This window comes from Plecotus auritus, assembly GCF_963455305.1.
Source record: "Plecotus auritus genome assembly, chromosome: 12".
In the NCBI taxonomy this organism is placed as follows: domain Eukaryota; kingdom Metazoa; phylum Chordata; class Mammalia; order Chiroptera; family Vespertilionidae; genus Plecotus; species Plecotus auritus.
In genome coordinates, this window is record NC_137778.1 from 3,846,108 (window position 1) to 3,871,179 (window position 25,072).

Below are 25,072 nucleotides of genomic sequence, written 5' to 3' on the forward strand. Positions count from 1 at the left end.
ATGTGGGTTAAGGGTCAGTGAAATGAGGCAACAGTTGGTAGGTGACCATCATAAAGGCGAGTGTCTCCTGAGTAAGCAAACATGACGTTTTGGTCAATAATGATTATGGCTTTTACAAGGCCAAAGGAATTTACCAGTTACAGTGCATTCAGTACTTATTTTCAGGGGCTTTTGTGTGGTAAATTTCTGACTTATCCTTTCTGACTGATCATGTGGATACTTTTAACCAAATTCACCCCTAAGAGAACCTGCAGTCCCATGTGGCACTGGAATGGTGTTTCTTAATTCAATGTGACACTGGCGAAATATTTTAAGAGGGTGACATATTTTCTAACAGCTGAAATTATGGTTTGACTTTCTAACAGTTCATATGTATAACACAACTACACTTACTGACACATGTAAAACTGGAATTTAGAAACACTCCACTGGAAAAGCAAGCAAACATTCTCAAGTAAAGCCCAACCCTGTATTTAAATTTACTATATTTCAAAATGTTGTAAAACACAGTTGTCTTAAGGGAAGGAAAAAGGGGGCTCATTTAATAGTTTCTCAAGTGAATTTTCTGGTGTGTGGAAACCAGTCTTAACATAACTGGACTCACATCTCCTATAATTAAACAGACCCCTGAGGGGCAAAGCCAGTCTGAGTAAGTACCAGTGCTTTCTACTACTGTCACTATATAAACAAACTCCTATAGCAACAGTTATGCTTTATAGAGAGGAACCTGGGCTTTGAGGTCAATCCTGTTAAGATTCAACTTTTCACCATCATTTTAACAACGGAATAAAACAGTCTGTTTACTATGGAGAAACAACAGCATTGACGTACTTAGGACCAATGTTTCCTTGAGTCCAACGCCTAGCCACAAAGAAGATGAGGGTAAGAATCTGCCTCCTACTGAGCGTTCTCCACCCCGCCTCTGTCCCTCATCCCAAGCACTTGTTTTCTGCTTGAACCTGTGAAAGTTTCAAGAGTTCCAACAGTTATTACCTCAGAAGGTATGCAAATAGGTTCACACAGTGTATATATTTTGCAGCTACATTAAAAATTCCTTTGTGTAACAAAGTACTTTTCGAGTTGATCTTCAATCAATAAGCTTACCATTTCTGAAACTTTCTATTTAACACCCATCATGGCCCAAGCACTGTGTTAAAACATTATCTCGATTCATCTTGACAACAATCCTATACAGCAAGTACTATTATTAACCCCATTTGACTCGAAAAGACTAAAGCTCAGACCAAGGTCTGTTGATGTGGGGAAGACCTGGCTGAAACCCAGGCCTGTCAGACTCACACTGAGAAAACACACCTCATGAAGTCACCAGCAAGGGCTCAGTAGAACATTCTGATATAGAATTCAACTCAACTAGTCTGATTAAGTATCTGTACCATGACGAAAGGTATTTTTATAGCGTACACTACTTATGGTAAAAACTTCTAGTATATCAATTCTTCTTCCTAAGTTTTTAAAAATAGCTGTGAAACTTATCACTGGACTATGTGTTCCAAGTGGCAGTGCGAGTTTTTGATTGGACACGTATTAGTCATTTAATCTGTAAGATTCAATAATAGATGGATGAGAGTTTTGGGAAGAAAGGAAATGAGATGATTTGTCTATCAGTGGAACTTCTGAGAACCCAGAGGATTGCCTATGACTGCATTTAAATGCTACAAGTAATTTGACTGGCCAGTGGGGCTCAAAGGAGCCCATATATAAGCCGGATTAAATGAAAAAAGAAAAACCGAAACGCCATTTCAAAATATATTTTAATTATTTTTGTGCGTCTATGCCATATTTCATAATAGATGATTTTCCTAAATGCTTAACTCTAGGAAACACACACACATACCAAACAAATTTAACAGTGTAGCTTATAAAAAGGAAGCAGTGCCAATGTCAAATTCCTTCTCAAAGATGGACCACAGTGAAGGGATATATGAAAAAGTACAGGGTTTTCAATGGCTAATTGCCAAATTTTGATTGTTATAGTATATTATTATTCAACAAGTTCTTTTTTTACTTGCTTCTTCATATTTAGAAATAATTTGCTTGCTGATTCCTCTAACGGCAGTTCTAACTAGGACTGGCTTTACTACAATTTTTAGAAAAAAGCTCCATACGCCAAATTGGAGCTCAAATCCAATAGACTGTTAATTATTTCTAGTATGCAGCAATCTATGCCCAGTCTTTCCTCATAATGGGGATGAAGGTCCCAGACATTTACAGAAAGCCAAACATTTAGAAATCCTTTATTACTCTTGTAGCTCTAAAATAATTTCACACAATATGCAAAATACAATTTTTCAAGTTAAAATCTCTTAAAATAGTTTTAAGTCATTTTGCTAGCCATTCTACCCATTCCTCACCCTCTTTAGATCTATTTCCTTCCACTTTTAGCTACTTCACCATCCTTCACTGAAAATATATTACTTGACATTTCAACTATCTTTCGACTCGCTTCAACGTGTGCACTCTTAAACACACATACTTTGGTGAACTAGAACAGGAGGAGACCAGAGGTATGAATGAGCAAGTATGATTTATTACAGGAAAAGAGTAGGGAAAAAAATGTTACTAATACCCATAGATAAGTCATATGTAGAGAGACACTGTTATTAAAAATTTGCTTTATTTTTCTGCCAAATTGAGCACTAGCTCCTATTTAAGTTAGATTTTTAAAATGCGTTCCAATTATTAGCATAGAGAGCATCACCTTACCAATAACAAATAATAAATCAAACTAGGTCCAGTGGTTATGGCTACATCTAGGTTGTTGGGATGATCAGAACTCCTTTATTTGTTTGCGTTAGCTTTTAGTTCTTGGTTATATCTATGGAGAAAACAGAAAAATAATCATGAATCATAATAGATTAGTATATAATAAGAAGGAAATGAGAATCATATTCCATCTCTTCCCTCTCACTAGTTGAGAGGCTATCTAGTTGTAAATACAATCTTCCCAAGGTCTTGTGGGTACAAACAGGCAGAAGGGAAAGTGACGCAGACTTTATTTGCATCTAGCTTCCAGCTGCCAGAAACTTTTAATAACTTAACTGACATGCAGTTTCCTGTACAGAAGTATTATTTTAAGGACTATTTTCATTCTTGAACTATACAAGAGCATGACAAAACGTGTGGACTGCTTCACTGACTCAGAGTGGAGAACAGGACATGCACAGGAAGGAACTTACTCCATGACGCTAAGCATACCTCCCAGGTCTCTCAAAAGGCCCCGATGCAAATATTCGATATTGTTTTCCTAAATTCTCCAGAGCCCAACATCTGCATCTCTAACGAAATCTCTCAATCTGCTATTATACCAAAAGGTGCCAAAAATTCTTTTGTCAAACTGTATTTTAATTTCTGATATTAAAAATAATATGGCACTTAGTATTATCTTAGCTCTATCATGAGCTAATGTTAAAATGGGATGGTATATGAGAAAAATACTCTATAAATAAAATCACTGTACAAGCCGAAACCGGTTTGGCTCAGTGGATAGAGCGTCGGCCTGCGGGCTGAAGGGTCCCGGGTTCGATTCCGGTCAAGGGCATGTACCTTGGTTGCGGGCACATCCCCAGTGGGAGGTGTGCAGGAGGCAGCTGATCGATGTCTCTCTCTCATCGATGTTTCTAGCTCTCTATCCCTCTCCCTTCCTCTCTGTAAAATATCAATAAAATATATTTAAAAAAAAAAAATCACTGTACAAATTAAAGTTTATATTAAGTAAGTCTTAAAAATGATTGTGAGGCATACTCTATAATGAGTTGTTTATTCACCCATCCATTATATGCTAGATGATTATGAAATGATTAAATTATAGAGATAATCATTAACCTACGGGTGGTAAAGATGAATGAAATGTACTATACTCTATGGAATAGAATGCCTTCTGAAAGGAATGTAAATTATAACTTAACTAGAGGCCCGGGGGCGGGGGGGTTCTTTCAGCCCAGCCTGCACCCTCTCCAATCCGAGACCCCTCGGGGGATGTCCAACTGCCGGTTTAGGCCCAATCCTCAGGATTGGGCCTAAACCGGCAGTTGGACATCCTTCTCACAATCCGGGACACTGGCTCCTACCTGCTCACCTGCCTGCCTGCCTGATCGCCCCTAAATGCCCCCCCTGCTGGCCTGGTCACCCCCAACTGCCCCCCCTGCTGGCCTGGTCGCCCCCAACTGCTCGCCCCCACTGGCCTGGTTGCCCCTTACTGCCCCCCCCCCACTGGCCTAGTCGCCCCATACTGCCCCTCCCCCCGCCGGCCTGGTTGCCCCCAACTGCCCCCCCTCGCTGGCCTGGTCACCCTAACTGCTCCTCCGCTGGCCTGGTTGCCTCTTACTGCCCCCCCTGCTGGCCTGGTCACCCCCAACTGCCCTCCCCACTAGCCTGGTCACCCCTCACTGCCCCCCTCTGCCAGCCTGGTCACCCCTCACTGCCCCCCCCCACGCCAGCCTGGTCGCCCCCAACTTCCCCCCCTGCGGGCCTGGTTGCCCCACAAAGCCTGCTGGTCAGTTGTTTGGTCGCCCTTCACTAACACCCCTGCCAGCCTGGTCGCCCCACGCAGCCTGTTCAGTCACCCGTTCGGTTGCAATGGTCACTTAGGCTTTTATTATTATAGATATTTCTCCTTATTGAGATCATTCAAATTTTTTTTTTCTAGCTAAAGAAAACTGTTATTCATGACACTGTTTTGTAATTTAGAAATGTTCTATGGTCCAAACAAAGCCAGAACCTTCATCTCGGATGAGCTCATTGCAGAATATTAATTGATAGGTGACCAATAATGTTACTGATGGAGTAAACAGTTTAAAAAATTTCCAAAGCTCATGGAACATTTTCTAATGAAACCAGAAGCCTCAATGGAAACATCATTCCCAATACTACATAACTATATGTTTCAGTTCCACTGTATTATATATAATCGAGAGTTCATTCAGAAAACTACTTAGTATATCATAAAGTTTATATGTTATCTTAATGAAACAGATTCTATGAAAGAGCTATACATCCAGATAATATACAAATTTAAAACCTAGGTAACATATTGCTTAACACTTTTTAGCTTAAAACCCGACTTTTCTAGAAGTGCTAAATTTTTGCTTCATACACATCCCATCTTAGTATTATACATGAATCTTACCAAAAAAAGTATTGCCACCTTGTGGCTTCTAAGACACGTTTTATACCCGTGGTGGGCTTACCTCCAAATACGAAAGAGCTGAGAGGCTCCTGCTGCCCCGACGAAGAAATTAACAGCAAACAGACTCCAGTTTTTTGGAATAATTACAAGTGAGTATCTTGACCAAATAAGCCCTGTTGAAACAAAATATATATATTTTTAAAGTATAGGTACTGTTGCAATATCTTATCTGAATATTTAATATTACAGTAAAATACTTCTAAATAAGACTATGACAACATAATGTAGGACAGAGGATAAAGAAAGACTATATTCTAAGTCTTTATTAAGCTGCTATAATTCATTGTTACATAAAATACCCAGTTCTTACATAAAAGGGAGGCAATCTTTATAGGGCAAGTGAATATTTACTGGAATATTTTTCTGACTCATAAAATTATGCTGATGACAAAACGTGAAAAATAAAAACCCATGCAGATACCTATTTACTGCAACCCTCCTCTGCCTTCTCCGTCTAATAACTTCCTAGAGATAACGCCTGAATTCCTTTGTGTGTGTGTGTGCAATGTGTTCTAAACATTAAACTGTTAAGTAAATTGAGGTAGAACAACATACAAATACTGAGTGTCCACATGGAACGTGAAGGGCATTCTCTAATTTACCTGTAGCCATCAAAACAGCAGACTGAGCTGTGCTGAGTTTTTCTGCAGGTCTGGCCATGTCAGCCAACCCAGCACACACCAGCCCCTGAAATACACAGAAAAAGGAAAAAGCATCCTAAGTGTCAAGTAATGGCTCTTCACTTTAAATAAAACACAGAACCGCTTCAGAGAGCTCCACATGATAATAGCGGTAATTTTAGTATCCATGCCTTAAGAAAAATGTGTATCATGACAAAAGCTACAGTGAATTCGGAATACTTTCACAATTAATCTGTATTTTGTTAATCACATTAAGAAACCTGATATATTTGAAAAGCAGTAGTGTGTGTGTTGTATATATATATTTGTTCCACAAATGACACTTTTTTCACATATGAATTTATATATTCTTTATACATGTCAGGAACCACTGACATGGAGGATGCCTGAAAACTAAGGTAATATGTATAGATCCCTCCTTTCAGTTTTTTGTCAATGTTATTCTTTTTTTTTCTAAAGTGAAAGTATCAGAAAAGCTCTGTTAGAATTTTAGTGTCCTGGTTAGACAGTTTTTCTTTAATGTCAGAGGACAGATGGTCATTTCGTCTGCACTCTCTTTGATGGAATTACCCACTTAGGATCAAGGGCAGAAGGTCCATGTTCCTTTTCATCTTTATTCTGAACTTTGTTCATTCAGATAATAAAACTGTATATTCAGAGAGTGCTTAGAGTATACCACAAGATTATATAAGATACTCCCTGACCATACGTAGATCCACAGTGACTTGTGTGAAGGCAGTCATGTTAGTGTTTAAGAGCATCGACTTGAGTCAAACCTACCTGGAGCTTCCAATCCTGAGTCTGCCACTACAACAACATGTGCAGCCAGTTCTCTGAATCTCAGTACCCTTCTCTGAAAAATGCTGATTCTATTTATTTCTCTGATATTTTTTGGTGAAGATTAAATATGAGATAATGTATTTTAAAATCCTAATACAGAAGGCCTGGCATCAGTAAACAAATTTAAAAATGTTTTTCAAATGTCTGAAGCCCAGATTTGTGATGCTTTCAGGCATCTGATTATCTCCACTAGGTGGGATGCTCATCCTATATAATAAAAGCCTAATACGCTAAGTGTCCAGTTGTCCATTCAACCAAACAAAGCATAATATGCTAATGATATGCTAAGGCTGTTCAACCACTCGCTGTGACGTGCGCTGACCACCAGGAGGCAGACAGCTGGCCAGTCGACCAGTCGCTATGACATGCACCGACCACCAGGGGGCAGACGCTCCAACCGGTAGGTTACCTTGCTGCTGAAGTCCAGCCAATCGGGACCGAGCAAGACGGGCCAGACACACCCTGGAGCCCTCCTGCGGTCCCTCCCCAGCTGGCCAACCTCCCATGTCCCTCCCCGGCCCCGATCGTGCACCGGTGGGGGTCCCTCGGCCTGGCCTGTGCCCTCTTGCAACCTGGGACCCCTCGGGGGATGTCGGAGAGCCAGTTTCAGCCTGATCCTGCAGGCCAGGCCAAGGTACCCCACCGGTGCATGAATTCGTGCACCAGGCCTTTAGTAGATAGTATAAAACTAACTTTCTTCCTTTCCTCTTTCTCTCTCTCTCCTTCCTTCCTTCATTATATATATATATACTAGAGGCCCGGTGCACGAAATTTGTGCACGGGGGGTGTGTGTCCCTCAGCCCAGCCTGCACCCTCTCCAATCTGGGACCCCTTGAGGAATGTCCGACTGCCCGTTTAGGCCCGATCCTACTGGTAGGATCGGGCCTAAACGGGCAGTCGGACATCCCTCTCACAATCCAGGACTGCTGGCTCCCAACTGCTCACTTGCCTGCCTTCCTGATTGCCCCTAACCACTTCTGCCTGCTAGCCTGATCACCACTAACCACTCCCCTGCCAGCCTGATTGATGCCTAACTGCTCCCCTGCCGGCCTGTTTGCCCCTAATTGCCCTCCCCTGCAGGCCTGGTCACCCCTAACTGCCCTCCCCTGCAGGCCTGGTCCCCCCCAACTGCTCTCCCCTACAGGCCTGGGTCCCCCCCAACTGCCATTCCCTACAGGCCCTGTTTGGTCAATCTTCATATTAGCCTTTTATTATATAGATCTAGAGGCCCGGTGCATGAATTTGTGCACAGGTGGGGTCCCTGTGGGTGGCCTGCAGGGATTAGGCTGAAACCCACAGTCCAACACCGACTGCAGCTCCTACCTGCCACTCCTGTTCATCCTGGCCTGACTGTGCCTGCCCCGGGCTCGTACCCAATCAGTCCCAATCGGGAGAGGCTCGTGCTGCCACAGCAGCGCTCACCAGCCATGAGCCCTGCATCTGGCACCCTCCGAAGGGGAGTGGCCTGCGGGATTGGGCTGAAACCAGCTCTCCAACATCCCCTGAGGGGTCCCGGTTTGCGAGAGGGCACAGGCCAAGCTGAGAGACCCCACCGGTGCACAATTGGGCCAGGAAGGGACCTCAGGAGGGCTCCAGGGTGTATCCGGCCCATCTTGCTCAGTCCTGATCGACCAGACCCCAGCAGTAAGCTAACCTACCGGTCAAAGCATCTGCCCCCTGGTGGTCAGTGCACATCATAGCAACTGTTCGACCAGTTGACTGTCTGCCCCCTGGTGGTCAGTGCATGTCATAGCGAGCAGTTGAGCAGCCTTAGCATACCATTAGCATATTACGCTTTGATTGGTTGTTCAGTTGTTCTGCCGTTTGGTCTACTAGTATTTGCATATTACCCTTTTATTATATAGGATCTATATAAAACCCTAATATGCAAAGCGACTGAACAGCGGAATGATGGGTGAACTACCGTTGCAATGACATGCAATGACCACCAAGGGGCAGATGCTCAATGCAGGAGCTGCCATCAGCCTACAGGCCCTGACTGGTGGTGGTGGTGGTGGGGGGGGGGAGCCAAGTGGGTGGTGCCAGGCCAGCCAAAGCGGGTGCGAGCGGGGGCCCCCCCAATCGCCCCACTGATTGCCCCACAGAGGGAGGTGACTAGTGGTGGCGGTGGGGTGTGTGGCCAAGCAGGCAGTGCCAGGCCAGCTAAGGTGGGTGCGAGAGGGGTCCCCGATCACCCCACCAGTTGCACTACACATTAAGCTTTGATCGCCGGCCAGCTAGGCCTAGGGACCCTACCCATGTACGAATTTTGTGCACTGGGCCTCTAGTATAGATTATATAGATAGATAATCCTCACCCGAGGATATTTTTTTCCATTGACTTTTTAGAGCAAGTGGAAGGGACGGGGAAAGACAGAGAAACTTTGATGTGAGAGACACACATGGATTGGTTGCCTCCTGCACATGTGCAGACCGGGGTTGGGAATTGAGCCTGTAACTGAGGTATGTTCCCTTGACCAGAATCGGGCCCAGGACCCTTTAGTCCTTGGACCTATGCTCTAACCACTGAGCATAACAGCTATGGCTTCAATATTTTTTTCATTTATTAAAGAAGGTCATATAACACTTTTAGAGGAATGTTTAAAATATGAAATACCACTATTGAATATTCCAATTCCAAAATGCTCATAGATAGCAAAGCCCTCAAACTGTGAATTAATCTATAGAAGTAGTTCCAGCTGAAAGAACAGACAGACAGGTATTAAAAATATGTATGGTTTACATGAAAGTTTGATTTATTCCTAAGGAGGAAAGAAAGTAGAAAATAAAGCTATACCAAATGGCATATTGTTCAAGAATTAATATAACTCAGTCCATACAAAAAAGATTTTGAACAAAAATAAAGAAGCTCTCTTAACTGATCTTCACATAATAATCTCCCCAGTCTGGTCAATGATCTCCATTCCTTCTGTAAACAGGCCAACAGACTCCCATGACATGCTAAATACTCATGGCTAGTGGGCTGCTTACTCTGTATTACATTAGTTGAGCTGTATTTTTATCAATCACTGTGTGTTTGTCCTCAAACCTGTCTATGCCAGTTTTACTTGTTACATAATTTAATGGACTATAGGGTAAACAGGGGAACTACAAAGTGGGTTGCTCTTTCTATGAAAACTCAAGCAACTATTTTGAAACTTAATAACGGCAAGTTGTTAAAACTTACTGTCAAATTTGGCATAAGACAGATACACACAAATTTGAGGGAGAGCCATACAAATCTAGCAGGCTTCTGTTGTCATACTATTATGAAAGTATCTATGAACTTGCTCTGCTTTAAAGAAAACTAAATGGAAATTATATGGGATTCACTATGATATAATTCATCCAAGATAGAAGATGTGGAACTCAAAATCAATGGATCCATACATAAATAAAAGCTTTGGCCTCGTAGTAGATGACTTGCAAATGAATACATATTTATATTATTTGAGTTAAAATAAAATATTTAAGGTATAATCTTTATGATTATTTGGTTTCAATTAAAGTGGCTAAGGTCTCCACCATAGTTAAATGTCTGAAGTATAGTCTGAAATTCTTCAGACAGAACACATATGGCTGGCAGCAGCAATTTTTGTCATGTACAGACTACCACAGATTAATTACCAAATGCTCTGGGACTGTGGTCGGCAAACTGCGGCTCGCGAGCCACATGCGGCTCTTTGGCCCCTTGAGTGTGGCTCTTCCACAAAATACCACAGCCTGGGCGAGTCTATTTTGAAGAAGTGGCGTTAGAAGAAGTTTAAGTTTAAAAAATTTGGCTCTCAAAAGAAATTTCAATCGTTGTACTGTTGATATTTGGCTCTGTTGACTAATGAGTTTGCCGACCACTGCTCTGGGAGAAGAACACACATTTTACATAAAGTAAATAACCAGCAAAAGAAGTCTCTACACCAGCGAACAAGACACAGAAGTTTCTATTGCTATGCAGTCATCAGGAGACTGTGTTGATTTCAACACGAACTTAAAATAGATCTTTTTAAAGGAGACAAAAGGCACTCAGGCGTATCTGATACTGTCAGTGTTTCAAAACACTGGTGGAACAGATCTAAGAAACACAAAAGCTATTAATAAAATAAATAAACTCCCAAACTGTGGCAAATTTGAGGTCAAAGAGGACCCCAAATTTATGGTAAATAGATTAAATCATTCTTATTCTTTTAATAATGGTGTAGAAACAATACTTCAGTAATCAATTCCACTTTATAGATAAGTTATTACTATATAATTTTAAGTGTGGTAGAGAGAGGAGAAGAAGGAAATAATAATATACCTTCCATTAGTCCAGGTTTTTTTTTTTTTTTGGCGGGGGGGGAGCATATCACTATTTGAATGCTTAGAGTGTGAGCATAATCATCAAAGGTCATATATTGAAACTTTAAAAAAAACTAATGGGATCTTTTCTCAATATATAAGTATAAAAAACAACTGCTCTCTAGTTCTCTCTAAAATTCAGCTCCCAAGCACTCATCTAATCTTGCCATTTTATAGCTCAGTATGTAAAATGGCATTCCTCAAAATTTAAATATAGCCCTGCTGGTGTGGCTCAGCAGTTGAGTGTCCACCAAGGAACCAAGAGGTTGCTGGTTCAATTCCTGGTCAGGGCACATGCCTGGGTTGTGGGATCAATTCCCAGTGGGGGCCATGCAGGAGGCATCCAATCAATGACTTCATCTCTCATTGATGTTTCTATCTCTCTATCCCTCTCCCTTCTTCTCTCTAAAAATCAATAAAAATATTTTTTAAAATATTAAATATAGAATTACCATATGATCCAATAATCCCACAAAAGAACTGAAAGCAGGGACTGGAATATACATTTGTCCACCATTGTTGACAGCAGCATTTGGAGTCAGAAGTCCTAGACTCTATCACTAACCAAATGTTAACATACATCCTTGGATAAATCCTACTACTTTTTGAGACTACCTTTCCTTGCCTCTGTTTTGGTGTATCTTCAGTTCTCATACTAAATTAACAGTCACAGTTAATTTGGGGAGGAGGGTTCTAACTAGTTTAATGTTTTTCTTAGTCATAAAATTTTAGAATGAAGTTTCATGTTTCAAGGGCTCACAATTATGGTTTTATTTTCTTTTTAAAAAAAAATATATTTTATTGATTTTTTACAGGGAGGATGGGAGAAGGATAGAGAGTTAGAAACATCAATGAGAAAGAAACATCAATCAGCTGCCTCCTACACACCCCCTACTAGGGATGTGCCTGCAACCAAGGTACATGCCCTTGACCGGAATAGAACCTGGAACCCTTCAGTCCGCAGGCCGATGCTCTATCCACCGAGCCAAACCGGTTAGGGCCACAATTGTGTTTTGATGACAAATATGTTCCCAGGCCTCCTGATCAATGGAGTTCAGAAAAAAACTAGTGAAAACGATACATCTGAGAATCTTGGCATGACATCATTTAGAGGCATACCATGAACATTTCAAAGTACATCCTTCGTAAGAGTTACTTCAAATTAGTAAGTTCTTATCAGATAATTTTTTTCAGTAGCTTCATAAAAACTCAAAACTTACCCATTTCATAATTGGAGCCCAGAAAAAAACTGTTCTGGGACCTGAAACAACAACAACAAAAAATTTAGGAATAAATCAATTATTCAACCATTCCATACATGTCTTTTAATAGCTATCACATTTCAAAAACCTAAAGATTTATCAATCTATTTCTAATCATTTTTTCCATTTCTAATTTTTTTACTATATTTTCTGCATATTTTGTTCATAAGCTAATTTTAGAAAGTTGCCACAATATCAATCTTTCATACAAGTTCTTTTGATCTCCCTATCAATTATTTGTATTTTTGTGACCTGTTAAAAATTAGCTAAAGTGTAACAGAGATGGTTTTGGAAAACATAGAACTTAATGTTAGTTCACTCATGGATAACTTCAAGTTGGGGAAATTACAGATTTGCCTTGACTATGTTTCATACCCAAGGCTAGAGTTTGGTATTTACTCATCTTCAGGGACATCAGGATCCATTTACATCAGGGTTGCTTTAGACTTTCACTCACTACTCTTCTCTTAGACCATGCCACTCCCCTATCTGGCTCCTGAAAATGCTTCCCATGAGTCTGATGCCATGATGTACTGATCCCATAAGTCAACTTTGCAAACTGTCTGGTTATTTTATTTAGCTTGAGCTTCTGGGATTCCTATCATCACACCTGGTTCATTTTTCTTTGTCGTATACAAAGTCTCTGGTCATAGGCAGGATCAATTACTAAGTTCATCTTTTATCCCTGCTTGAAGCCTGGCTTCATCACTAAGGGTAATTTAGCCCATGTTTTAGTCTCTGGCTTTGAATTTTTCAGCAGGCTCCTCTCTTTCTATTTTCAAAACTCATGTTTCCTCTTGTGCTTTCCTGGGCAAAGCCTCTGGTTCTTGACCAGCTTACGTGATTGATACTTCAGGGTTAATGAACAGGCAGGCTTTTCAGTAGGTTTTCCTGGTAACTAATAAATGCTCCGAGCTAGGTGATAGTCTTAAAATATTAACTAACTGCCCCTGTCCCGCCAACCAAACCAAACAAAAAAACTTCAAATATGACTACAGTTACTAGAGCCTGGACTAGGAGCAGTATGAATATTTTAGTGAATAATTTAAAACTACACAACAAACCCTACATAAGTACTGAATTTAAAAATATCAGTAGCAAATAAAAATCAGAGTTGGATATCTATAAATGCAAATCAGTAGTGTTTTCTTCATTGTTTAAAAAAAGGGAATATGGCTATCACTCTCTGTGATCATACAAAAATTTCAAAGAAAACTAATTTTAGCTCACTCTTCCAATTTATCTTATCTAATAATTTTCTACCTTAATAGTAAATAAGCCAAATAAATTTAAACGTGTAAGAATTCAAGTACGGAGGTTGTCTTCCTGAAAAAAGCAATTAACCAATAGTGGACATGGTAATAAGAAAAGATTCCAACTTACTTCAAATTTCTAAAGCAAAGATTTGATAAAAACAAAACTTTTAAAAATAGATATGCTCATACAGTGACAACACAATGTCACATTAGATCTGAGTGTCATTCTAGACCTGGGAAAAACAGGTTTATAGTCTACAGAATGACACAAATATTCTCACAGCTGTTCATTAAAACACAGCAATTCATTAAAAATACGAGATAATTAAATAATTATGATGCCTGAAATGATTATAATACCTTAAGATCAAGATAGGCAGAAGTGTAAACTAATAGGGTACATAGCTAATATTCATTATGAGGCATGAAAAAACTTGATCGGGTGAAATATACTGAATAAAAATCATCTCATATATTTAATTTGGAGTCCAAAATGAGGGAAATGTGTCCCCAGCAGATATAAACGTACATTCTTTTAGACGAAGAATTAAATAACAATTAATTAATATATTTTCATCTTGTTTCATAGAAGTCCACTCCTGGAAGTTGAAAAAGGCCTCAAATGCTGACAATCTGAAAATATCAAACAAGTATTCAAAAAGTATATATACATTTAAAACTATAAACTATTTTCAGGCATAACGGAAAATGCAGAGGATAATACAATGGTCATTTTCTTTTGTGTTGTTATGGGTTTGTCTTATTTTTAAAGTGGAACTTTTTTAGAATTCAAATTTTCATAGAAGAATTTGAGAAATTCTGCAAGGGAATATCACAACCAAATCTGTGACATACATTTTCCAACAAATTAACCAATCTAGCTGCCTTGATAAACTTTGGTGAACCTGTTGATAAAATGACATAAATTTACCTCCTAATTTCCTTATCTGAGAGGAATCACTGTTAATGAAATATATAAATTCTAGCCCTAGCCGGTTTGGCTCAGTGGATAGAGCGTCAGCTCTGGGACTGAAAGGTCCCAGGTTCGATTCTGGTCAAGGGCACATACTTCAGTTGCAGGCTAAGATCCCTGTCCCTGGTTGGGACGTATCTGGGAGGCAACCAATCGATGTGTACCTCTCACATTGATATTTCTCTCTCTCTCTGTCTCTCCCCCATTGGCTCTCTAAAAATCAATGGGGAAATATCCTTGGGTAAGGATTAACAAAAAATAAAAACAAACAAAAAAATAAATAAATTCTACCAAGAAACTATGTCACTTATTGTATGTATGGTTTTCTCCCTAAGAAAAGACTTTCTTCTTGGAACAGAGTACCAGTAAGTAACTTTACAAACAGGCAAACATACACAAACACAAATATTGAGCTGAGGGGCTCAGTATGTCCCAATGTGAAAAATAAAGTTTCTAACTGAAGGCTTAATATTTAAATGGGGATGATTCAATAATATACTATTATGCAAAATAGTATACAAAAGCTTGAAGATTCAATCTAGTAACTCTAGGAACATAATCAGTGTTTCCTTAGATTTTATTCAATACTAATACATCGACAGTTATGTTTTTCATGCTTCTCCATTCCTACATTGGTGTGACTACAACTTTCTAATCAAATCATTTTGCAGTGATACATATTCTTTCCCTGCCTACTGGTTAAAAGCTTAGGAGGGAGAGAACAAACATTCCTTGAAAGTCTAAGTGCAAAGACTCTGCTACATGTTTTACTGACACTGTCATTTAATTTTCATAACAATCCTTAAATGGTGATAATTATTTTCCCTATTTTATAGATTAGAAAACTAAGGCTTTGGGGATTTAAGGCCAAGGTCACACAGTTAAGATTCAAACCTGGTTTGTCTGGCTTCTAAGCTTATGCTCCTTCCACTGTACAGACAAGGGATGACAACTCATCTAATTCAGGAATACCCAGGTGAAATGTACAATCTACAAAGGAAAGGTACTCCTCTCCATTCTGAGAGGTGAATAAAGTATTATAAGCAAGGAAGGTGGGTGGTTAAAGCCAAGGCCTTGGAAAAGATCACTATAAAACGACCCTGTTATTAACGTAGTTTAAAATTGCTCCTGCTCCACCCTGTCCTTGTCCTAGAGCCCAGACACAAAGCTGAAAGGGTCAGAATTGACTACAGAATTCAGGTGACTCTAAAGCCCAGATTATTACAGAAACATTGCCCAACCTCCCTCCTGATATCTTAGCACAAAATGCAGCACAATTCTAAACATTTGAGTATTAAAAGAACTAAAAGGCAAACTAAATAAACTTCAGCAATAAACACCTCTCCTTAAAGATCAAAGATCAATTTTATAATGGGTTCAATATGTACTGCAGTAAACACTATACTCAGTATAATCCCCAAATACAGTTCATTCCATTATCAAACTGGAAATCAGATTTAGTGATAACCAGTTCAGACTCCAGACAACCACTTGGGGCGGGGGCGGGGGGGAGTGAGAGAGGAGATAGTCAACTCTCCAAGCCAAGTGCAGAGAAGAGGCAACTAAAAGGGCTCCTTTGAGGGTTGCACTTCAATATTTCAGTTTATAGCAGATTTTTCTCCTTTGCAAACTCTTAGGCTTGAAAGAGATCTGCTTTTCGTTCCCAGACAACTAAGTACTATTACTGCACATTGTGTAGAGAATTCCGGATCATAAATACAGAGTGGGAGGGAGGATCTTCCCATTTCCTAAAGAAATATATATTTTTTCAACCACAAGAACACTGTGTTCCGACAGGACAAGAGAGAGCGCAAACATTTACTGAGCGTGAATGAACAAACATGCATGTTATATTTAACTCTCACCTTGACCATTTTACAAAAACCACAAGATCTAGGGTTTCACCCAAGGTCACACCTGCAGTAAGGGGCACATCTGGATGAAATCCAGGTGTGTCCACGCAAAACGGTGCAGGGGTGGTTCACCCAGGAATTTCACGAGGGACAGACTTAAACAAGCTAGATCCACGGGCCGGGGAATGACAGACTCTGAAGCTCGGTTTTGCCAGCTGGACGAGAAGGCGGCGTGACCTTTCCGCCAAACCCTCCGGGGCCACAAGCGCTTGGGGCCGGTGGAAATGGAGCAGGCTCCAGCCCAGAAGCCAGACCGGGTTTGAGTCGCGCCTAAGGGAGTGGGTGCGACAAAAGTCGTCAAGGTTGGTGAAAGATGGTGGACGAGGCAAAGAGAACAGCAGGGAAGGCGAGAAAGTAGACACATTCACTCGAGGGTGTAGGTGACGCCTCCGGTGACGGAGGTGTCCGCGGGCCTCGGAGGCGAGGTCTCGGCGGGAGCCATTCCAGGGCATTACCTGCTGGGTGGTTGTACAGCGGCCTCAGTTTCTCAGGCAGCATGAGCTCCACTTTATCGAGGACCCGGTGGTAGGTGGCCCTCAGGCCCCGGACGCCGGCGGCTGACATCTCTGCGGAAGAGGGATCGTGGCCAGGCGGGCGGGAGGGTGGCCGCGAACTTGTCCCTGGCTGACGACGAAGGGCAGCTTGTCACTTTCCCTAGCCTCAGGGCCTCGCGTCCTACACTCCCCTAGGGTGCTCTCCCCGCCGCCGCTCAGCCAGTCCCCCTTGCGAATCACCGTGGGGCCGGGTCCCGGAGAAGGCGGAGAAGGCGGAGAAGGCGGAGAAGGCGGAGAAGGCGGAGAAGGCGGAGAAGGCGGAGAAGGCGGAGGAGGCGGAGGCTCTGCGACGGCCCGCCCTGGGTCGGCCCTCCGCCCGCCCGCCGCCAACTAGGAGAGGAGGCATGGCAACCGGGGTCAGAAGAATTACCTCTGCGATTCCTCCAGAGTCCGGAGCAGCGCGCGTGCGCAAGCGGACTTGCCCACGGTGATTGGCCTGCCCCGCGGAGTGGGCGTGGCCCAGCGCGAACCTCCTATTTCTCCTTCCTGCCCTCGAGGCCATGTTGGAGAAGGGAAAGTGAAGTTGCTCTGAGCACCTTTCATTTTGATTAAGGAGGCCCATAGTTAAAATGGGCTTGTTGGGCCTGCCGTGCCCCAACTAAAGATGACGGCGCACAACTCTCTTGTTTCCTTTGGAATGAAACTCGCAAGCGAGAAACTTCACATCTCAGCTTTCTCGTTTATCCTTGCAGAATGAAGGATTTGGCTGCAGGGACCTGAACCTGCTTTTATGGGATGAAGGCGGCTTTTCCTCGTGGGGCCCGACAGAGCGGCTTCAGTCCCCCGGATGGTCGTCATCTCGCGAGAAAGCCTGCAGGGCGGGGTCGAGAGCGGGGAGAGGGCGGAGTCGCGGCCGCCTCCGCCTCCTCCCCCGCCCCCTGCTGGAGGCCGAGGGAGGGACTGTTGCTGAACTGGACGTTCTGGGCAGTCTGAGGAGAGTATGAGGCGAGCTCCGGCCGCAGCACGTCCGGGCTTCGGGGGCGAAGGCGCCGCCGCCTTCTGAGTCGCTGCGACCGCCCGCGAGGTTCGGCGCGCGGATGGTGCCGGTGCGGCTCGGGGGCTGATCGCACGTCCCCTATCCCGGCCCCTCCCCACGCGGTGGGCTCCCCTCCCACCCGGTGGCGGAGCCATGTCTCGGGGTGGCTCCTGCCCACACCTGTTGTGGGACGTGAGGAAAAGGTCCCTCGGGCTGGAGGACCCGGCCCGGCTGCGGAGCCGCTACCTGGGTGAGCGGGGGCCGCGGGGCGGAGGCGCTGGGTGCCGCCCAGGAGTGGGGGAGGGGGCCGCGGTCAGGGCTGTTGGCGGCGGGACGGCGCCTCGGCCGGGGCGCCCCTGAGACTCGGGGGGCGCTGGGTGGACCCCGACAGACGGACCCCGAGCCCTGCCCTCCATGGCCAAGCCCCCTTGCGTGCTGCCAGCCGCCGCCCTGGCTGGGTTTTCCTCGCGGGGCCGGACGGTACCGGCCAGGGAAGGTGTTGGGGCGGCTTCTGGAGTGGGACTCGGGACACGACTTGTCGGGCCTCGCGGAGCGTTTGGAGCAAAAGTTGGCGCTCCTGCTCTTCTCCAGCGCTGTCCCCGCTCTGCCGAGGACCTGGCTTTTGGCTGACACCCGCGCGCCTTCGGTCTCGGGAGGGCTGAGGTGTCGGCTACGACGCGGTGACCACCCTCGGGAATGTCACGCTCCGAACGGGCTCCGCAGAGAACCCCGGCTCCGAGCCAGAGCCTGAAAGGGGTCGCTGAGCTGTCCCACCCGCGAGCTCTCCGCGACCCGCTGTGCGGTTGGTTCTGACCGCCTTAAGGAGGTGTAGGGTTTCACGTTCCCATTCCCACCCCTGCAAAACACACTTGGCATTTTCTGTTTCTTAGTTCAGCTTTCTAAAAACAGCCTTCAGTGCTTGAGGGAACTGTCTTTTTCCGTTTGGGATAAAGTGGTTTCGTCGGGATTCTGGGTCACGCCTGAGCTAACCAAAAAGTCCACTATCTTAAAAGTGGACATATTGAGTATGGGTCTTTTTGTTGTTTTCTTCTTGTGCAATCTTATCATTTCTCTTTATTTTTCATTTTTTTATTTGAGGATAACATTAAAATTTTATTCTTTCCAATTTTGTCACTTTTACTGGCTAAATCTTTTTTGATGTCATTTGTTTTCGACTTCAAGTCAACAGAGAAGTTGGAAGCATTTTTTTTCTTATTCTTGATGTTGTTTTTTTAGTGTTGCAAGTGACATGAATACATTCTCCTTGTAAAAACTTAATAAAAACGAAGCAAAAATCCCTGTGAGCCTTCCCATTCCAATTTCACACACACACATCATTGGAGGTAACAATATTATCTGTTTCCTGAATATTTGTCCAGACTTTTTTCTTTGCATTCTTACCAGCACATATGTATGCATAGAGATGCTATAGTGTGTGTGCGTGCGTATGTGTGTGTGACCAGCAAATATGTGTTATGCTGTAAACATTGCTTTGCAACTTTCTTTTTCTACACTACATCTTAGAAATCTTAACATGGCAGTGAAAATAGATCTGTTCTTTCTATAGAAACATATATAAGTTTATATATTATTTTCTTCTGGTTCAGCTGTGTCTACGATAGAATCTATTAAAATTAAAACCCTGTATATTTTCCCCCTTCCTATTCTACCTCTCTAATGGAGTGGAGTTTGTGTTGAAGTTAGGGAATAGAACTGTTTCCTCCTGCTTCATAGGTCGAGGGTCAACCACTAAACCATACCATCCAGGCTAGATCCCATTTTTGAGATTTTAACATTTAAACATTTTGATTATTTATCTATAGTATTGTAGGTTAATTACATTTCTAATTTATTTACATTATTTGTATTTCTGATCATCAATTACTACTAAATAACAGTGAAATTGAGATAAAATGAAGTGACAGTTTTCTTGTGACATTTACATTTCAAATTATTTCACCATAGAACGTATCTTTTCAATGGTAGTATTCAAGCTTTATTGTTTATTTTCTTTAAATTTGGTTAATTATCTCTTTTCCTCTCATGAAAGAAAATTACAGTTCACAAAATGTACTTTTACATTGTGGGAATGAAGATAATAATTTGTCATACGTTATTTAGGAGAAAAAGTATATTTACTTATACCAGTAGCCCCCAAGTGGTATAAGTAAAATCTTTAAAATCCAATAGAGCCTGGATTGAGACAGTAGGCCAGGGATTGTCTTCTCTATGAGCCTGATAAAAATTTCAGTGTAAGATTTATTTTTTTAGCCGAAACCGGTTTGGCTCAGTGGATAGAGCGTCGACCTGCGAACTGAAGGGTCCCGGGTTCGATTCCGGTCAGGGGCGTGTGCCTTGGTTGCGGGCGCATCCCCAGTGGGAGGTGTGCAGGAGGCAGCTGATTGATGTTTCTAGCTCTCTGTCCCTCTCCCTTCCTCTCTGTAAAATATCAATAAAACATTAAAAAAAAAAAAGATTTATTTTTTTAAACACTAATTGTCGCCGAAACCGGTTTGGCTCAGTGGATAGAGCGTCGGCCTGCGGACTGAAGGGTCCCGGGTTCGATTCCGGTCAAGGGCATGTACCTTGGTTGCGGGCACATCCCCAGTGGGGGGTGTGCAGGAGGCAGCTGATCAATGTTTCTCTCTCATCGATGTTTCTAGCTCTCTATCCCTCTCCCTTCCTCTCTGTAAAATATCAATAAAATATATTTTAAAAAACAAACAAACAAACAAAAAAACACTAATTGTCAAAGTCCCGAGTTAGAGACACCTATAAGTTTAAGTATTAAGATTTTCTCAATATGTTGTATATGCTCTATCCACTAAGCACATTGGGTGGTTCTTTGGAATTCAGTGATTGTTACAAATTATTAGCCACACATTTTAGTGTATATTTGTTTTGTAAAGATAAGCATTGCTTATAAAAGAAACTCATTTCTGTACATTTCCTCTTTCCATATATCTTTCATTTTAGACAGACTTGTCTACTACTTGAATTAACACTTTCTAACTCCTCTAAAGGATGGTAATTGACAAAAGTAATTTTAAGGAACTTTTTGAGGGAGCTGTTTGCTATAATGCTTAAAATATTTAATATAAAGTGTTTAAGTTACGATTAAGTAGTGTCTTGGTCAGTGTGGGCTGCTGTAACGAATTGCCATAAACTGGGTGGCTTATAAACAAGAGAAATTGATTTATAACAAATTTGGAGGCTGGAAGGCTGAGATCAGATGTCCACATGGTCAGATTCTGTCTGGTGAGGCTTGCTTCCTGGTGCATAGCCATCTTTTCACCATAACCTCATATGGCTGAAGGGCTAGCTACTTCTCTGGGGTCTCTTTTAGAAAAGCCCTAATCCAATTCTACTCGCCTCCCAAAGATCCCACCTCCTTATGCTATCACTTTGGGCATCAGGATTTCAATAGAGGAATTTGGGGATGGGAGGCATATACTAGGCAGCCTGGGACAACTTTATAGTGGAGATTGAAATCTTTTTTGTAAGGGGATTAGGAAGACAATGTCTGAATATTATTAAAGTCAATATGTATTGAAATGGATAATTTTCCGTTTACTCTTTCTTTTAATTAACTTTTATTTTTGAGAGTATTACAGATGTCCCCCATTTTTGGCACATCCTGAATTATATCTACATTCAGATTTACCAAATCCAAGTTACAATATATTATATGAGGGTCAGTAAATTCTGATTTTGCCTCCTTGTTAGCTACTGGGGAAAAGTAAGTGTTTCTTTAGTCTTGAAATCTCTGAAAATTGGAAAATGTCTGATTTTAGTAGTGAAAATGTCAAATGTGAAAATATATCATATAGAATATGCTAATTCTTGAATATAAGACCACCACAGGCATATTTTCAGTCATAAATGTAGATAGCAGGATAGGATCGCTCTGCTGAGGACTTCATACTTCCCTGGTATTGGATGAACGTGTTTAGGAGGGATAAGAGCTTCTGGTAGCACAGAACTTGTGTTACAGTTAGGTATTAGGTCAGTGTTTTCAAATGTTTTGACCACGATCCACAGTGAAAATGCATATACATGGCAACTTGAGATCCACACACACACTGAAATAAAAGGTTCTATGAGTGGGATTTAGCCTTACTAGGTGGGGTACATTTTAATTTAGGTTCTTTATCATATTGAAAATGTTGGTGTTGACCACCCAGTAGAATATCCACTAATGAGTTTCAGCTTGAGGTCTGCAAAACTATTCTAGATGATGTCTATTTTTTTTTAATAACTGTAATTGAATGCTGTTGACTTCAGGGTTAGAGTGGCCGGGGTTTCCAAGTACAGCAGATTTTTAAAAAATGTTTAAAACACTGCTGATGGCTAATATGGAAGATATAAATAATGAAACTTTTTATTTACACCTTGGAAAATAAAACTAAAGCAGGATTCTTTAAAATCCTCATTTATTGGGTAAAGACCTACAGGGAGATTGCTGAGTTGTGTGTGTGTTTGACTTCGCAAGAAATCGCCAGACTATTTTCCAGTAATTGTACCATACTGCGGTGTTTGAGCGCCCTGTTGTTCCACATTTTCATCAACACTTGGCATTGTGAGTCCTCCTAATTTTAGTCTTTCTAGTAAGTTTGTAGAGGTACATTATTATCTTTTTAATAAAATATATTTTTATTGATTTCTGAGAGGAAGGGAGAGGGGGAGAGAGAGAGAAACATCAATGATGAGAGAGAACCATTGATCAGCTGCCTCCTGCACGCGCCCTACTGGGGATCAAGCCTGCAACCTACGCATGTGTCCTTGACCAGAATTGAACCCTGGACCCTCCAGTCCGCAGGATGACACTCTATCCACTGAGCCAAACCAGCTACGGCCATTATTATCATTTTAATTTGCATTTGATTTAATTCCCATGATTAATGATGTTGAGTATCTTTTCATTGTTTATTTGCCACCCATATACTTTGGTTAAATGTTCAGATTTACCTTCTTAATAATTTAAGGATTCTTTACATATTCTTGATGCAGGTCCTTAATTGGATATGCATTTTGCAGTATTTTCTCCCAGTTTGTCTTGTCCTTTATTTTTCTTAACAATGTCTTTTGTAGTTCATAATTTTGGTGTCCTATTTAAGACTCTGCCTAATCCAAGATCAAAATGATTTCTGTTATGCTTTTTTCCTAAACGTTTTCTACTTTTAACTCTTACATTTAGGTTTATGAACAATTTTGAATTACTTATGCTATGAGGTAAGGGTCAAGTTTCAGTTCTTTGCCTATGAATGTGCATTGATTGAGCACCATTTGGAAAAAGGCAGTCCTTTTCCCTTTGTTGAAAATCAATTGACCATGAACATGGTTTTCTTTCTATTTTTTTTAGGTGTTCTTTCTTTTCCCTCAGCAATGTCTCATACAAATCTACACATATTTTGTTCTGTTTTTCCCTATATTTTGTTTTGTCTCTCCAGAGTTTTGTCACCCTTTGATTTTCATTTCCAGCTATGTGGTACGACGCCATGGGGGTTGTTACTTCAGGAAGACAGCAGTCAGTACTGACAGATAATACTAGGAGGTCATGAAAAGTATGTCTTGAAAAAAGACCATTGGATTCACTGATAACCCATGATTTCCAAGAACAAAACCAATAAAGAGGAGGGGACCAAAGGCACAATGTCAGAAAAGGAAGACCTGACCATGAGCTAGGGAGGGCAGCAAATGTAGATGATGGGAAATTTGCATTAAGAAGTTGTTAAAGAGACAATAGGATCAAGAAAAGTGAACATTTCTGCTCAGGCGCTTTCCTTCTCAGTATCACTAGCCTTATTCTTTTCTCTTAACCACTTGAAATTACCTCAGCCCCTCAATAAAGTCTTTTTTTAAATCATTCTTTCTCTTTTCAGACAATATTAACTTAGAACAATCCCACATGTGCATAAGGAGACTACTAATCTTGAGTGTCTACAGTGTATCAGGCACATCTATGAGTTTCCCATATGCTAATTGTGTACTCTCAGCATTAAACCTGTAAAGGTGATGGTATTATTCTCATCAGATGTAAAACTTTTACCGATGTGGAAACTGAGGCTCTTAGAGGTTAGGTTTTGCCCAGAGTATGTGTAGTATGTTCCAAGTTAGATATTTAAACCCAGTTCTGACCTTCCTTGTCTCAAGCATCTGATATTGTAATAAGAGAGCTAGTTATGCAGATACATAAGTCATAAAGCTATTTAGTAAGTTTCACAGCCATTAAAATGAGTAATGGCTCAATATTTATTGTCACTGAAAGATGTTCCTCCCAAATAATTGAAACACATTATAGAACAGAGTGAAGACTTTGATCCCATTCATTGATTCAGCAAATACAGATAGAGTGCCTGCTTTGTGCTAGGCACTGTTCTAGGCATTTGTTCCTTTTTTATGGAGTTTATAATCTATTAATATTGAATGGAATGCTGAGATGGAAATGGAATTATAAGAGGCAGTTTGGGTTGCAGAAAGACTGGAGTAGGAAGCCACAACGATAGGTAAATTCATCCGTAACAAGAGTGTAATTGTTGGAAGAGATTTCCATGGCTTTGTTACATTTCTGCACATCTTGTGAGCAGAGGCACTGGCTGCTTTGTTCTGGACTATCTTTCCAAGAATGTTTACATAGTGTCTCCCTCTGTGGCAGAGGGCAGATTTATTTATTGTCCAGCATAATGAAGACAATGTGTCCCTTTTATCCGGCAAGTTTATTTGATTCAAGATTTGGGTCCCCGCAGTTCAGAGGTCTGTGGCTGTGATTCAGATCAAATGCTTGCACATTGTTGCATCCAGACTGCTCCCCATTGCCCAGTGGGCATTGGGGGCTGAGGAGTAAAGTGTTAACCTGAAGCCCATACCGTTTGCTGTGCCATGAGTAGTAAAATCTTTGCTTCTGGCTTGAGAGTCTTTTTCTTCTGCCAGCTCCCATGAAATGGCAGGTAACTTGTTAGCTTGCAAGTAGGCCAGACTCTTTGCAGGCATGAGTTTATTTTTACTTTTATTTGAGGGGGGTTGAGTTTCTTTAACTTACAGTTCTTATTTTCTGGTGGCTTTCAGTTCCCATTTCTTGGAATCGCATTTAATTGCTGAAAGGGTAGAGGGTGTTGAC

The 25,072-nt window shown here is 41.7% G+C and overlaps 2 protein-coding genes across 17 annotated transcripts in view; one reads left to right on the forward strand and one right to left on the reverse strand.

Annotated features, from left to right (window-relative positions):
- Nucleotides 1–1,754: 1,754 nt before the first annotated feature.
- On the reverse strand, nucleotides 1,755–17,363 carry MPC2 (mitochondrial pyruvate carrier 2). Its single transcript, XM_080647374.1, has 5 exons — nucleotides 16,881–17,363; nucleotides 12,242–12,282; nucleotides 5,809–5,893; nucleotides 5,208–5,319; nucleotides 1,755–2,836 (listed from the first exon to the last, which is right to left on the reverse strand). Exons 1-5 carry the CDS (start codon nucleotides 16,987–16,989, stop codon nucleotides 2,800–2,802), a joined length of 384 nt encoding a protein of 127 aa, XP_080503500.1. The 5' UTR covers nucleotides 16,990–17,363; the 3' UTR covers nucleotides 1,755–2,799.
- A 496-nt stretch (nucleotides 17,364–17,859) lies between these two features.
- The window catches only part of DCAF6 (DDB1 and CUL4 associated factor 6), an 82,469-nt gene continuing 75,256 nt past the window's right edge, over nucleotides 17,860–25,072 (forward strand). For 8 of the 16 annotated variants that reach the window (XM_080647881.1, XM_080647889.1, XM_080647892.1 and 5 more), the window contains exon 1: nucleotides 17,897–18,205. In XM_080647881.1, coding sequence (XP_080504007.1) covers nucleotides 18,109–18,205 — 97 coding nt within the window. In that variant the 5' untranslated portion in view covers nucleotides 17,897–18,108. Of the gene's footprint in view, nucleotides 18,206–25,072 lie in introns of all 16 variants that reach the window. The other 8 variants (XM_080647883.1, XM_080647886.1, XM_080647891.1 and 5 more) reach the window with 4 other exon arrangements.